This window comes from Chrysochloris asiatica, unplaced genomic scaffold, assembly GCF_000296735.1.
Source record: "Chrysochloris asiatica unplaced genomic scaffold, ChrAsi1.0 scaffold00139, whole genome shotgun sequence".
Taxonomy (NCBI): domain Eukaryota; kingdom Metazoa; phylum Chordata; class Mammalia; order Afrosoricida; family Chrysochloridae; genus Chrysochloris; species Chrysochloris asiatica.
The window spans coordinates 88,607-103,447 of NW_006408657.1; the positions used below are offsets into that span (position 1 = coordinate 88,607).

The window sequence follows — 14,841 nt, forward strand, 5'->3', positions numbered from 1 at the left end:
AATGACAGCTTGAAGTCAGAGAGGAAGGAGAGAGAAAAATGGAGAGAGAGAAGGGTGAGTGAGTGGGTGTGTCTGTGTGTGTGCAGGGGCTCACATGGCATAGGAGAGTGAATATTCCTAAAGTTATAACCTCAGACAAAAACCTACCAACTTTATTGCTGTTTATATTCACCAAAATGAGGAGATTCCAAAATCCAATTCTTAGCTGGAAGGAAATCCAACAATATAGAGGCCTTAATAGAATGTGCTAGTATTAATCTTCTACTGATGCACTCTAGTGAATCACCTAACTTAATAGCTCTTCACTTAGACCCTAAAGTTCCGGTTTCATAAATAAGGCGTGCTTTAATATTATCTGAACTGCCTGAGCAAACTCGATCTTGTCTATGAATACAGTTAGGTTAAATTAAACAAAGTTCTTTGTTTCAAAGTACTCTGTATTCACCTTTCTCACTAACATTTCTTTACTAGCCTTCTCTTCTTGCCCAAATAAGGCAGCATGCAATTTTATGATATTGGCCAAATGGAATTTCCCTCACACTGGTCTATTAACATATGTGCAAATAAATCTTTATTGACAGCTAATATTGATTATTTTTCAGCTAAACTAGGATTATGGCACAAAGTATTATCTGTGCTGTAAACATCATGGATTCTTCACAAAATTGGAAGGAGGAGAGAAACAAACCAGAAAAAGCCCTATGGCCTGCAAACATGTCTTACAGAAGTACAGCTGAGCTCCAGATTTCCAAATGGATTTTGGAATGGGTTGACATTTGGCATACATTCACTGTGCTATTAGTAAAGCGCAGTTTTAAAAGAATGTCATTTAGAAATCATACTTGCTTGCTTGTTTTAAAACCAATGGCTTCGTCAAAACTTGCAGTAATTTAAAAAATATATCTATTATGTGGCATAATTAGATCTAAGTTACCAGTGTTGATAGTTTGATAAATCATTGTACAAGCAAAAGGGATCTTCCCACCTTGGATTGTACTTTAGAACAAAGGGCACGGTATGCCAAATTCCTGACTGCTACAAATCACATTTTAAAACATCTTATTTGCGTACATGTATGTGTGTTTGAAATTACCCCTGAAAAAAGCAGCAATTACAAATACCCTATTACTTTGCTCCCCCCACCCCCCGTCCCCCCACTCCAAGAAAAAAAGCGAGAGAGAAGGAAATCATATTCTGGGTGCTTTTTCCTGTCCTCCTCCTCAGCAGGAAGCAATGGGAAGAAGCCTGCGAACCTTGGTTTTCCAGAGAGCTGGGACCAGAGCAGTCAGCTCTGGCAATTCACAGTTTGCCTGCAGAAACTGGAACACTGCACACCATGATTCAAAGGTTGAGTTTAAGGAATCAGGGCTGCTCAGCAGTAACTGGTAACAAGAGGGATTCCCCAGAAGAGCTCTTGACATCTCTGTGTACATTCTTTCAGGAATGAATCCTTTCCTGGTTTCAAGTACCCCTTTCTATCTCTCACTATGAAATGAGTCAAGAAAAGGGGAAGAAAACAAACAAACAAACCCACGTTTTCCTTTAGCGAGCATAAGTGGCTACAGTGTGGAATCGGAAAGGAGAAGGCTGGGCAGATGGAAAGATTCCCAAAGCTTCCTTTTCTTGGGATGGCTGCTCAAAATGTCACTTGCAACCTGGTGCAGACTCTTCTGAAGTCAAGTGTACCGTGGCATCTCACACTGCTCACAGCGATTTAGGGCTGGGTGGTTCAGAAAGGTGCAGCTATCACAATTCCAGGGCGCGCCTTCATAGTCTTCATCTCGTGCTGGTGTTCGAGGACTCAGTTTGGAGCTTGCTGGATGTTCTGAGGACAGTGAGGATTAAAAAGAAAGAGAAAAAAAGCAGGTGAATTTTTCTTCCAATTATACTCCATATTGAAATTTAAGACCCCCCACACACACACACATCCCCCCCAAACAAAAACAAACCCCAAGGGAGGTAATTTCCTAGCACTGCATACATCAATCAGTAAGTTTAGCTACTGGAAATGTGTAACTGAGCTTAAAAGTCGATGACCTGGGGGTGAGGGGGCTTCTAAAAGTTCCTAGAAAAATTCCAGTATCTTTTAATTCCACTTTTATTTTCACTTTTTCCACAAACTCTTTGAACCTCCCGTGTATATCCTACTTTGCACTAAACAATTCGTTTTTTGCTCTAATTAAGAAGATGGATATTAGTCTAACATAGATTTCCACTATCCAGAGATAGTGGATGTTAATGTTGTTATTGTTGTTAAGTGCCGTCGAGTCGGTTTCGACCCATAGCGACCCTGTATAGGGTTCCCAAGGAGAGGCTGATGAGCTTGAACCGCCGACTTTGCGGCTCAAATCAACTTTGCAGTTCAGCACAGTAACCCACAGCGTCACACCAGGACTCCAAAGATAGTGGGCAGATATGCTATATTCTAGCTAAATGAAAGAAGAAGAAGGAAAAAAAAGAGCAATGTTATTTTAGAATAGCATCCTAAATTATTTCTGTGTCCTCCATATGTCCTTCCTGGCAACTTCAGTGCATCTTAACTTTTTCTCCCTATAGCATTTTATCTGTATTATCAGATTTAAGTTTTGAAAAGTATCTATACTTAACAATATAAAACGCAGGTTAGCCTTACTGCTGCTGTTGTTTTTAGGTGCCATCGAGTTGGCACTGACTCATAGCAATCCTGTGCACAACAGAACGAAACACTGCCAGGTCCTGTACCACTCTCATAGTCGTTGCTAAGCCTGAGCCCACTGCTGCCACCACTGTGCCAATCCATCTCATTGGGGGACTTCGTCTTTTTCTCTGACTCTCCACCTAACCTAACATGATATCCTTCTCTAGGGACTGGTCTCCTGATAATATGTCCAAAGTATGAGAGATGAAGTCTGGCCATCCTGGCTTCCAAGGAGCATTCTGGCTGTACTTCTTCCAACACAGATTGGTTTGTTCTCTGGCAGTCCATGGTGCTTTTAATATTCTCCTCCAGCACCATAACTCAAATGCATCAATTCTTCTATGGTTTTCCTTATTTCACATGCATATGAGGCTATTGAAAATATCATGGCTTGAATCAGGCGCACCTTAGTCCTCAAGCTGACATTTTTGCTCAACACTTTAAAGAGGTCTTGTGTAGATTTGCCTAATGCAATACGTTGTTTGATTTCCTGACTGCTGCTTCCATGAGTGTTGATGGTTGATCGAGCAAAATGAAGTCTTTGACAACTTCAAACTTTTCTCCATTTATCTTGATGTTGTTTAGTCTTCCAGTGGTGAGGATTTTTGTTTTCTTTACATTGAGAGGCAATCCATACTGAAGGCTGTGCTCTTTGATCTTCATCAGTGAGCATTTTAAATCCTCTTTGTTTCAGCAAGCAAGGTTGTATCATCTGCATATAGCAGGTTGTTAACGAGTCTTTCTCCAATCCTGATGCTACATTTTTCTCCATACAATCCAGCTTCTAGGATTATTTGCTCAGCATATAGATTGAATAAGTATGGTGAAAGGATACAACCCTGGTGCACATCTTTCCTAATTTTAAACCATTTGGTGTTCCTTTGTTCTGTTTGAACTCCTGCCTCTTGGTCTATGTAACTCATGAGCACAATTAAGTGCTGCGAAACACTCATTCTCTGCAATGTTGTTCACAGCTTGTTATGATCCACATAATTGAAAGCCTTTGCATAGTCAATAAAGCACAGGTAAACATCCTTCTGGTATTCTCTGCTTAAAGCCAAGATCCTTTGATGTCAGCAGTGACAACCCTTATTCCATATCCTCTTCTAAACCCAGCTTGAACCTCTGGAAGTTCTTCTTTCAATGTACAGTTGCAGCCATTTTTGAATTCTCTTTGGCAAGATTTTACTAGCATGAGATATTAATGATATTGTCTCATGCTTTCTGCATTTCGCTGGGCCACCTCTCTTTGGGATGGGCACGAATATGGTTCTCTTCCAATCAGCTGGCCAGGTCTTTCCAAATTTCCTGGTATAGATGAGTGAGCACCTCCAGTGCCACATCACTTTGTTGAAAGATTTCAATTTATATTCCTGGTACTTGTTTTTTGCAAATGCCTTCAATGCACCTTGGACTTTTTCCTTCAGTATCATTGGCTCTTGTTTATATGTTACCTCTTGAAATGGTTGAATGTTGACCATTTCCCTTTGGTACAGTGACTTTGTGTATTGCTTCCATTGTCTTTTGATGCTTTCTGTATGATTCAATACTTTGCCCATAGAATCCTTCAGTATTTCAAGTCAAGACTTAAATTTTTCCTTTAGTTCCCTCAGCTTGAGAAATGCTGAGCATGTTCTTCTTCCCTTTCGGTTTTCTAACTCCAGGTGTTTGAACATTTCACTATAATATTTGACTTTGTTTTCTTGAGCTGGCCTTTGAAACTTTCTGTTCAGCTGTTCTACCTCCTCATTTCTTCCATTTGCGTTAGTATCTCTATGTTGGAGAATAGTTTGAGAGTCTCCTCTGACATCCATTTTGGTCGTTTCCTTCTTTCTTGTCTTAATGACCTTACACTAGTCCCTGAAAATTGATTTTGTATTTCTCTGAGGTCCTCATTCTCTCTGGCCTTGTGCTCAAAAAGGCTCTTTTCGAACTGTCTACATGGGATCAAACTGATAACTGCAACTTTCAAGGTTAGATAAGGATCTGAGAGGACAGGGAGTTTAAGTCAATAGGGAGGAGCACTCCAGATAAGGAGGGGAGAATGGTTATACAACTTGAAGCAATCCATCTAAATGAACTGTGTATGTAGAAATTTTTGAATTGGTTTATGTTCTGCTGTGTATATTCTCAACAACAACAACAAATAATATTTTAAAAGGGGCTCTTTGCTTCTAGAGTTAATCTGTAAATTCTACCTTTTGGGGAACAGTACCTATTGGAAGTGGTGTAAGAGAACTGTTGTTGTTAAGTGCCTTCTATTAGGTTCTACTCACAGCCACCTTACATAGCGTTTCCGAGGAGCAGCTGATGGGTTTGAATCACTAACCTTGAGGTTCGCAGTCCAATGCTTATCCTACAGCACTACTCTAAGTGGAATTCAGCCTGGAATCTGGGGCAAGGTAAAGTACTGGCACACCTCAGTGAACCACAAATGAGATTAAGATGTAAGAAAGCAACCTTCCTAAATAAGAAACAAAATAAACATATTTCCAGAAGGTTGGTCAGTTGCCCTTCTGGGTTAGGCCTATCTTCCATTGGATATCTATTAGTTGACTTCTGGTTTCTATATTGCCTTGCATGACAACTGACTAATGTGAGACCTTGCCCAAGAGCTAAAGAGAACTGAGTTTTCGACCCTGAACCTTACTCTCAAGGGAAGCTATGGCTTGGCCTCTATTAGGAAGGTGATTTTTGCCTTACCACATCAAACGCAAAAATGACAGGGTTCTGCAGCCTCTTTCTATGACTGCACAAAAAAGATGAGCTCGCTTCTTTTGTGCTTCCATTTCTAGTTTTAAGTGCCTTGATCATACACCGTCTGTGTTTTTTTTTTTTTTTAGCCCAGGACTCCAAAACATGCAGACTGGATAGTTTTCTTTTATTGTCTCATGCAGAGGAATACAAAAGCTATTATGTTAGAGGGGAAATGTTCACTATGCCATTTCCAGAAAAGATCCTGTCTTGTATAAAAGAATAATTGTTGTTGTTACGTGCCATCGAGTCGGTTCTGACCCACAGCGACCCTGTATAATAGGGTTTCCGAGGAGTAGCTGGTGAGCTTGAATCACCAACCCTGCAATTAAAACCAACTTTGCAGTCTAATGCATTAACCACAGTAGGCTCCCAAAACTGGACACATGAAAAATCCTATCACATTTCTGCTGGCTTTATTGGACAGGCTCTAAAAACTCATTCTCACACTTTTCTAGAACAGGCAACTTTATTTCATGAAGAATTTATTACAGAATGAGAAAATTTACGATATCAGATTCTTACGCTGTTACACTCTCTTTATATGCTGATTGAAAATGTAGGCATCAATTTGAGATCATGGCAGTAGAAATGTTTAATACGAAAAGGTTTTCCAAACCCTCCTTTTTTTCTTAAATGACTGAAAGATCTCTTCTAATCTAACTAACCCAGGATACCAGGTGGGTCTCATTCAATTTAGTATCATGAGGGTTTAATTTCGAATAATCAATCACTCAAAACTGGAGAAAGATGAGGCTTTCTGCTCCCATGAAGATTTAAAGCCTTGGAAACCCTATACCAGGTCGCTATGAGTCAGAAACAAGTCAATGGCACTTAACAACAACAATCACTCTAAAGTAAGTATCCAAAAAATATATTTAAGATGGCCCTAATGAGCCACAAGTTTGGCAGTTCAAATCCACCAGCTATTCCTCAGAAATCCTATATATAGGGTCAATATAAGTCAGCATTGACTGACTCGACAGCACTTAACAACAACAAAAACAAGATTCGAATTATTTTTGGTCCTCAAATATTTTTGTTGTTAAGTGCCATCAAGTCAGTTCTGACTCCTATAGACACTGTATAGGGTTTCAGAGGAGCGGCAATTTTGTGGTTACCAGTCTTGACTTATCCTAGAGCGCCTTTTTAGGACTCAAAAAAATAAAACTCAAAGGAGCATGCATTATTTGTAAACAAGAAGTAAAGTAAATAGGCCTCTCCTTTTCAAGCGCAGTCATGTTTATAAACTACATTTCTAGAAAAGTTAAAATTCTCACAAAGATCACAAGTAAACTTTAGTCTAATCAAAAATTTTTAATATTCTATAGTAATTAGGACACAAAGTAAAATTGCTCAAGAGGACGCAACTAAACATTTTTAAAATTCTACATGCGTTTTCTACAAGTGCCAAAGATAGATTGAGAAATTCATAAAAACGGAGCTATTTTTTCTAAAAATGGGAAATATGCCAACAGTAAAGGAAGGGCATGAAGGCCAGTCAGCATCTAAAGGTACTGTAAGGATAAAGCACATGCCAATTTTGAAGAGTTCGTATGAAATAAAGAATGTCAAATACCTCACTAATACTATTATATTGATTGCATGCCTAAATGTGATATTGAGGGGGCTTTAAAAAAATCTTGGGAAAATTCCAGTACTTTTTCATTCCATTTTCCCACAAACTTTCCGAATCCCCTCAGATTTTGTATAAAGGCGCCAGTGTGCGGTTGGTAAGAGAAAGGTTGCATTAGGCGAAATAAAATATATAACAATAATTTCACCTGATTTTCCTTCTTTCAGTTCTTTAATGCGGTTACAGTAAATTGTTGTTTAGTGCCACCGTGCTGATTCCGACTCATGGTGAGCCGATACAGGGTTTCCAAGGAGTGGCTGGTGGATTTGAACCAATGAACGTGCAGTTCAAACTGACTTTTCAGTCCAGTGCTTATCATACAGCACCACACCAGGACTCCAATGTAGCTACTGGAAAATTTTAAATTATATGAGGCTTACATTTTATTTCTACTGGATAGTGCAGCCTTGGAAACTTAATAAAAAGCACAATTTTGGAAAGAACAAAATGAAGTGCTGGCTTAGGTTCTGTTAACTCTACTTAGGTTAACATGTCTTTGGACATGCTGTACGAACCATCTGCAACTGCTGCCTGGGTGTCATGGACATCTGCCTGTACTTTGGAGGTCACACTAATTCTTCGGGCTTTTCTCTCAATTGTGCAAGGGTCCGAGGAATCTGCATAAGAAGGAGCAAAGCCAATAAGAAGGGATCAAATCATTACTTAGTAAAAGGATCTCTCCTAGCACCCATGGGGAAAACCCCAAAACCAAACCAGTTGCCATGGAGTCAATTCCAACCCAGACAATTGAGAGTATTGAATCGATTACTTCATGCTACCTTTAGTTCCCCTGTGAGGGTAAGCTATAAATACTGAGGGCAAGCAGCTATAATATTGCTCTTAAAACAATTACTTGGAACAAATGCCCTCTTTTCAAGAGTTTCCCACTTTTTAAGTGGGTCAGGAGTGCAAACTCAGTGATAGCAATTAAATACCAATGTGAAATTAATCTTTGGGAGACTATGCATTAGCAGTTCTCTGAGAAAGCAATAGTTAGAAAATTAGAGGTTGAAAATACACTAAGGTTAACCAAAGAACCCATTATAATAAAAATGATGAAATTAAGCTGTAGCATTTTATAATTAAAAATCAAGAACAGCAGTACTTGAAAAATGAGAATCAACTGAAAATCACACTATGTACTGACAAACACATTCTCCCAAATCATTTCAGGAGTCCCAATGACCTACATGCTGCTGCTGTTGTTAAGTGCTGTTGAGTCGGTTCTGACTAACAGAAACCCTGCATAGGGTTTCCAAAGAGCGGCTGGTGAGTTTGAACCTCTGACTGACCTTGGGTTCAAAATGACCTTGCGGTCCAGTGCTTATCCTATAGCACTACACCAGTACAGCAAATCCTAGTAAATAAACACTTTGCAACACTGACAAGAACTGAAGCTATCCCAATTTCTCGGTAGAACATTGTTTCTGTTAACTTATAGGCAATCAGTAAGCAGCCCTTGGTATTAAGACTAAGTGCAAAACAGCAGACTACATGTTATTTACCCTTAAGAAGCAAAGCTACAACAACTTATATTTTTAAGTCAGTTATGAGCCCCATCAGCAGTGTTCTAATACAATGTTGTTGCTGAGTGCTGTTGAGTTAGTCCGGACTCCTAATAATCCCATAGGACAGAGCAGTTCTGCCACACCGGGTTTCCGAAACCACAATCTTTCAGTTAGTGGCAAGTACTTATCAATGAACTAAGACTTTGGAAATCATTGCTCCAGAACCTCTTAGCATACTGCACAGACATGTAAAACATTCCATGATCAGAGTACATGACTATCAGAGTATTGACTATCTTTTGGGCTTCAACGAATAAGGTAAAGTTCTATTCCTTAGATTTGTAAAACACTTTTACAGTGCCACATACCTCACCTCACTGATTTCTTACAAGAATCCTATAAAACAAACAAGGTAAGTATTTGGATTGATCACCTCTCTGTGGTACACAGACAGGATCTGAACAAGGTCAGGTGGGTCAGATGACCAGGACCAGAGCTCAGGTTGTGCATGCGTGAAAAACACCTCAAGGTCATTGTTCTTGCTACTGTTTGCATTACTGATGGGGGAGAGGAGGGTTATCAGAATCACCTTTGGAGGTTTACACGCATACACTACTGCTTAGTTACAAAGTCCATGAAAAAAAAAAAAATCTGTCTTTCCTTCTCTGCTTTTCTTTCTTAAATCACATTTTTTTTATACCACATTTATGGTTCACATACAGTCCTGGTGTGGCGCTGTGGGTTAATGCACTGCACTGCAAGTTCGGCAGTTCAAGCTCACCAGTCGCTCCCCGGAAACCCTATACAGTGTTGCTATGAGTTGGAACCAACTAGACAGCACTTAATAACAACAACAATTGTTCAGATAAGGACTCCTGGTGTGGCACTATAGGATAAGCACTGAGCTTATAGAGAGAGCACAAGGTCAGTGGTTCAAACCCGCCAGTCAACTCCTCGGAAACCCTATACGTTCCACTCGGATTCCCAGCATATATCTGTAATAACTAGAAGACAAGTATTTAAGCCAGTGAAGTAATTTTACCAGTTACTTGTACCTCACCGCTTTTTATTTGTTGGGTTTTTAAGGAAGTGGTGTTGTAAACCAATCTGCATTAAACTAGATGTACTTGGCATGGCACTGTAGGATAAGCACTGGACTATGAACTACCAGGCCATTGTTTCAAACCCACCAGTTGCTGCTTGGAAACCCAGTAGAAGGTCACTATGGGTTGGAACTGACTCGATGGCACTTAATAACACTTTTAGAAACAGCCATTTTAGTTTAAGAGAAAACTAGAATTTGCAATAAATCTGACTTCAAATCTGTGAGGGAAAAGGCTTACCAAAGAATTTTATAATTTAATCAAATTAAATTGTCTATAAATTTTAACATAAAAGGTTGTTAGGCTCCATTGAGTCAACTCTGACATACAGTAACCCTATATATTTTATAATATTACCATTTTATACTCTCACCAACAATATGAAGTATTATATAATTAAAGTTCAATTAAATATCTAAAATAGAAATTTATTTAAACAAAGATGTTGTTTACTTGGCTTTCTGTTCTATTTTTAATAAACCCCTTGGTATACTTGTAGGGTAAAAACTAAGGAGCACTGGTGACACAAATAGTTAAGTGCTTGTTGTGGCTCAAATGCAACGAGGAGCCACAGGAGAAAGACCTGTGAAGATGACAGCCTTGAAAAGCAGGTCTACTCTGTCACATGGAGTTGCTATGAGTAAAAACCAACTTGATGGCACCTAACAACAAAGTGCTTAGGGTGGGACTCATCTTTCCTTTGTAGGATCTTGCAACCATCTAAATAATATACTTACCTATATTACCTATATTAAGCTTCTGATACTTATTTAAGAACTTGATCATAATTGATATCCCTTCAAACTCATATCCTAAGAAATTTTCTTTTTTAAATTTTGAGGTAAAATTTATACAATGGAACAGACAAGCCTTAAATGTGCTATCTGATGAGTTTTGACAGGCCATATACCTGGAAACTCAAATTCTTATCAAGACTTAGAATGCTACCTTCAACCTATAAAGTTCTTTCATGCCTTTTCTCAGGTAATCCCCATTTCCATGCGCTCATTTCCCTAGTGCCTACCAAAATCATGGGTTGGCACTAAAGACTAGCCCTATTCTGCCCTCATCCTAACTCTCAAGGTACACGTACCAGTATTCTAGCCTTCAGCCTAAGGAGCTCTGGTAGCGTAGTGTGTATGCACCAGGCTGCTAATCTCATGGTCAGGAGTCTGTTCCCGTAAACATTTACAGCTTCAGAAACCCTATACAGGGTCACTATGAGTCGGGACCAACTCCGCGGCACATAACAACCACCACCACCACCCTCCAGTCTAGATAACTTTGTTAATAGTCTTTGCCCATGGTGTTTCTCACCATCTAGTCAGCAAAAACTTTACTGAACCTTCAAGGTCTAGATCAAATGCCGGTACTTGCCATAAAGTCTTAACTTATTCTCTCAGAAGGAAGTGAAAGTGGTCCCTAACTTGTAAAGCTTATGTACAGGTTGAGACAAAGGAAAAAGCAGCATAGGGCAAACAAACCTATATTTGAAGCATATCTCTGCCACTGTTAGTCAGTGTTACCTTTAGCAAGTTACTTATTCTCTCTGAAGTTTACAAGTTCAGCTGAAAAATGGATAACAAATCTAAGATTTAAATGAGATCATTATTATTAACAGGTCTAGCAAAGTCCAGGCAGAAAACAAGGGATAGAAGAAATGCCGTTTTCTTTCATCTTACTTAGTGCCTTAAAATCATAATTCTTTCCTTGTGGAGGTTAACCTTTTTCTTGTTTTTATTGCATGCCCAAATATAAACCAAATTGAGCTATCAAAAAAAAAAGGGGGCACGGAGAAAGAACCATATAATTTAAAATAATAACTAGGTGATAAGGAGAAAATATCAAAAAAAAGAAATTCCCATCTCTTTACCTATATTAAGGAGCTTGGTGTGGCGCTGCAGGATAACACACTGAACCACAAGGTCGGTTTGCACTGCAAGGTTGGTGATTCAAACTTACCAATTGCTCCTTGGAAACCCTATACAGGGTTGCTGTGAGTCGGAACTGACTCCACAGCACTTAACAAGTTTTAAGCTATAGGATCCTGATGTGGCACTGCAGGATCAGCATAGGACTGCGAACCACAGGTTGGCAGTTCAAACCTACCAGCAACCCTATACAGAATTGCTGAGTTGGAACAGACTCAATGGCACTTAACAACAACAGTTTTTAGCAATGGAGTGCTGTGACTCTGTAGGAAAACCACAAGGTTGGCAGTTAGAACCCATTATCTACTTCACAGAAGACGATGAGGACTTCTGTTACTGTAAAGATTTATAACCTTGAAAAACCTATACAGAGTCACTATGAGTTAGAACCAACCGGAGAGCACTTAACAACAGTTTTAAGCAAACATTTACAACTTGCTAACGTATTAGTGAGACAGGAAGAATCATTATTAATAAAAACTGAGTGTGCTGACAGTTTATAGATCATGAATAGTTCTTTTTTTTTTTTTAAGCCATTGTTAAATATACTTTCTAGATGTGTAAAAGGAACCTGATGCACAGATCTCAAAGAGGGATTTTCCTTTCATGAAGCCAGTTTTGGATTGCAAAGCAATTTCCAGTTTTATAGTCATTATAATATGGACTGAATTGAACAATGTTAGAGTGAAGGTATTGTGAAAATTAATATATACTTACTCCTCACTTGACAATTATCTCACTATCTGACATTCTGCACTTATGACAATAGTGAGAAAAACAACAGCATCTATTCTGCATATTAATGACATACAAATGCTGAGTTACCAGGCAAAAGTAACACTGGCGATGATGATTAAGGTTATGGGTCAAAAAGGCTGAGCCATTGTTTTCAAGTGGTTTGGTGGTTATGTATTGCAATTAGGTGGTTATCTAAGGCTGTAACGATGTCACCATCCTCCACTTTGTGATCTGATGTGGGCACCCACCATTTTTTAATAAGGACTTGGTCTGTGGAACCTAACTATGTTGATAAGTGAGGAGTGAATGTGTAAATTAGCAAATTTAAAATATGTGAAGCATAACACAGTTTTACAACTACAGATTTATAACTATTCTTAATCAGAGAATACACCCAGTGATATTAGGATAAAACACAGTAAAGAGGTTATGTATGTTTTTAAAAATTAATCCCATGGTTAGGAAAATGAATAAATTTTATTATGTCATGTTAATTCATCTATTTAGCAATCTAAAAAATTTTTTTTCTTAAATGGATTACAAAATGAATTATTTAAATAAAGATTTATTTTCTCTGAGTTTTAATCTCTTGCATCAATTAATATGTTGTTGTTGAGAACAAACAAGATGGCGGATGGGGTAGACATGCAATGAGGAGCTCTGTCAGCAACACCACCAAGCAGGCTTAGGGGATGGTCCCAGAACTCTGAACCACATATAAAGGAATATTTAGAAGGTTGGAATGCTTACACCTAGGGGAATTTGTAGCAGAAGCAAGAAATCCAGTGCTTTCTAATTCAAGATGCTCAGCTGCTCCTGGAGCCACCATTTTTGGTAAGACCAAGTAGGGGAAGGATCAGAGCAGCCACGGATACCTGACAGAACCACGAAGATAAAGGTATAAACACTCTTTTTTTTTGTTGTATCTGTTCATTGGTCCCTTGCTGTCTGTGCACCTCCATTCTGGTGACTAGAGGGGGTGCCTGAATGAGTGGACACCATCCTCCCATCCCCAGAGGGTTCTACTATGCTTGCACACAGATCTCTTGGAAATTTAAAGTGACAGTTTCCACATAAAACCAAATGGCAGTGCGGAAACTGCCACAGCTGGCCCTGAACTGTTTATCACTAGGAAAAAGGCCTGAATGGGGATTCTGGAGCATGACAAGCAGACTAAAAAGGAAATAGGCCAAAAATTAAATCCTGAGTTACATCACAACGACCAACAGTGGCATCTTGAAGTTTCTCAGGAAGAAGAGTGAAAAAGGAAGCCCATCTCCTGATCACATCTACCTGGAGGCCATCAAAATGCATAAAAAATACCAAGATACATACCTATCTAAGTATTAAGGCCATAGATAACTCCTGAATATGTCCCAAAAACAGAAACAGATGACCTTATGAGCACATGTCCAGAAACGAGATAAAGTGACTGAGGCAAATGAGATGGTAGTAGACCTACACTCCATACTGGAAGATGGGCAGGCTTTGGAAATGCCTGAGAAGGAATTCAGAAAAATGATTCTAAAATGTATCAAAACACTATACAATGGAGTTGAGAAAAATAAGGAAGAAGTCAGGAAAGTGCTACAGGAACAATCAAATAAGATAGAGCATTGGAAACAATTCAAAACCTACAGAAAGAGGTCCAAACGATTAATAATAGAATATCAGAAATGGACAATACATTGAAAGGGCAAAGGAATAGAACTGAAGATATAGAAGCCAGAACTAGTGAGCTAGAAGATAAATCTCTCAACACTACTAAGATATAAGAGCAAGCACAAAAAAGGATTTAAAAAAATCTGAAGAAGGCCTATGATTCATGTTGGACAACATGAAGAGGAATAGCTTAAGAATTATCGGCATTCCTGAACAGGAAGAATCACACAAGTCTACAGAGGAGGTAGCTGAAGAGCTTCTGAAAGAAAAATTTCCTAACATCCTGAAAAGTGAAAAGATAAGCATTCAAAAAGCTCATCGAACCCCAGGAAGGATAGACCCTAAAAGAAAATCACCAAGACATATAATAATCAAGCTCTCCAAATTCAAAGATAAGGACAGAATCCTGAAAGCAGCTAGGGAAAAGAGAAGTGTAACATACAAAGGCAAGCAAATCAGATTAAGCTCAGATCTCTCAAGAGCAATCATGCAGGCAAGAAGGCAATGGGGAGACATATATAAAATCCTGAAAGAAAAAAATATGCCAACCAAGAATCCTCTACCCAGCAAAACTGTCAATCAAATTTGATGGTGTAATAAAAATATTCCAGGATAAACAGAAGCTAAGGAATTTTGCTAAAGATAACCCTGCTATGAAAAACATCCTAAAGGAGGTTCTGTGGACTGAGAACCAACAAGAATAGACAACAACCAGAGAATGACGTACGTGGCACCATCACCCTGAACTCAATTGACAAATGGAAGAGTCAAGAACAGAATAAAATTATAAGAACAGAGAATCTGGGAGGTCAGTCTATGATCAAAACAATTA

General features: G+C 38.8%; 1 protein-coding gene across 1 annotated transcript in view; it reads right to left on the reverse strand.

The window, feature by feature from the left end:
* Positions 1–1,615: 1,615 nt before the first annotated feature.
* Positions 1,616–14,841, reverse strand: part of TAB3 (TGF-beta activated kinase 1/MAP3K7 binding protein 3) — a 35,872-nt gene continuing 22,646 nt past the window's right edge. Inside the window, exons 6-7 of the mRNA XM_006870142.1 lie at positions 7,583–7,684; positions 1,616–1,825 (exon numbers count right to left, since the gene is read on the reverse strand). Of these exons, the coding sequence (XP_006870204.1) occupies positions 1,677–1,825; positions 7,583–7,684 (251 nt within the window). The 3' untranslated portion in view covers positions 1,616–1,676. The remainder of the gene's footprint in view (positions 1,826–7,582; positions 7,685–14,841) is intronic.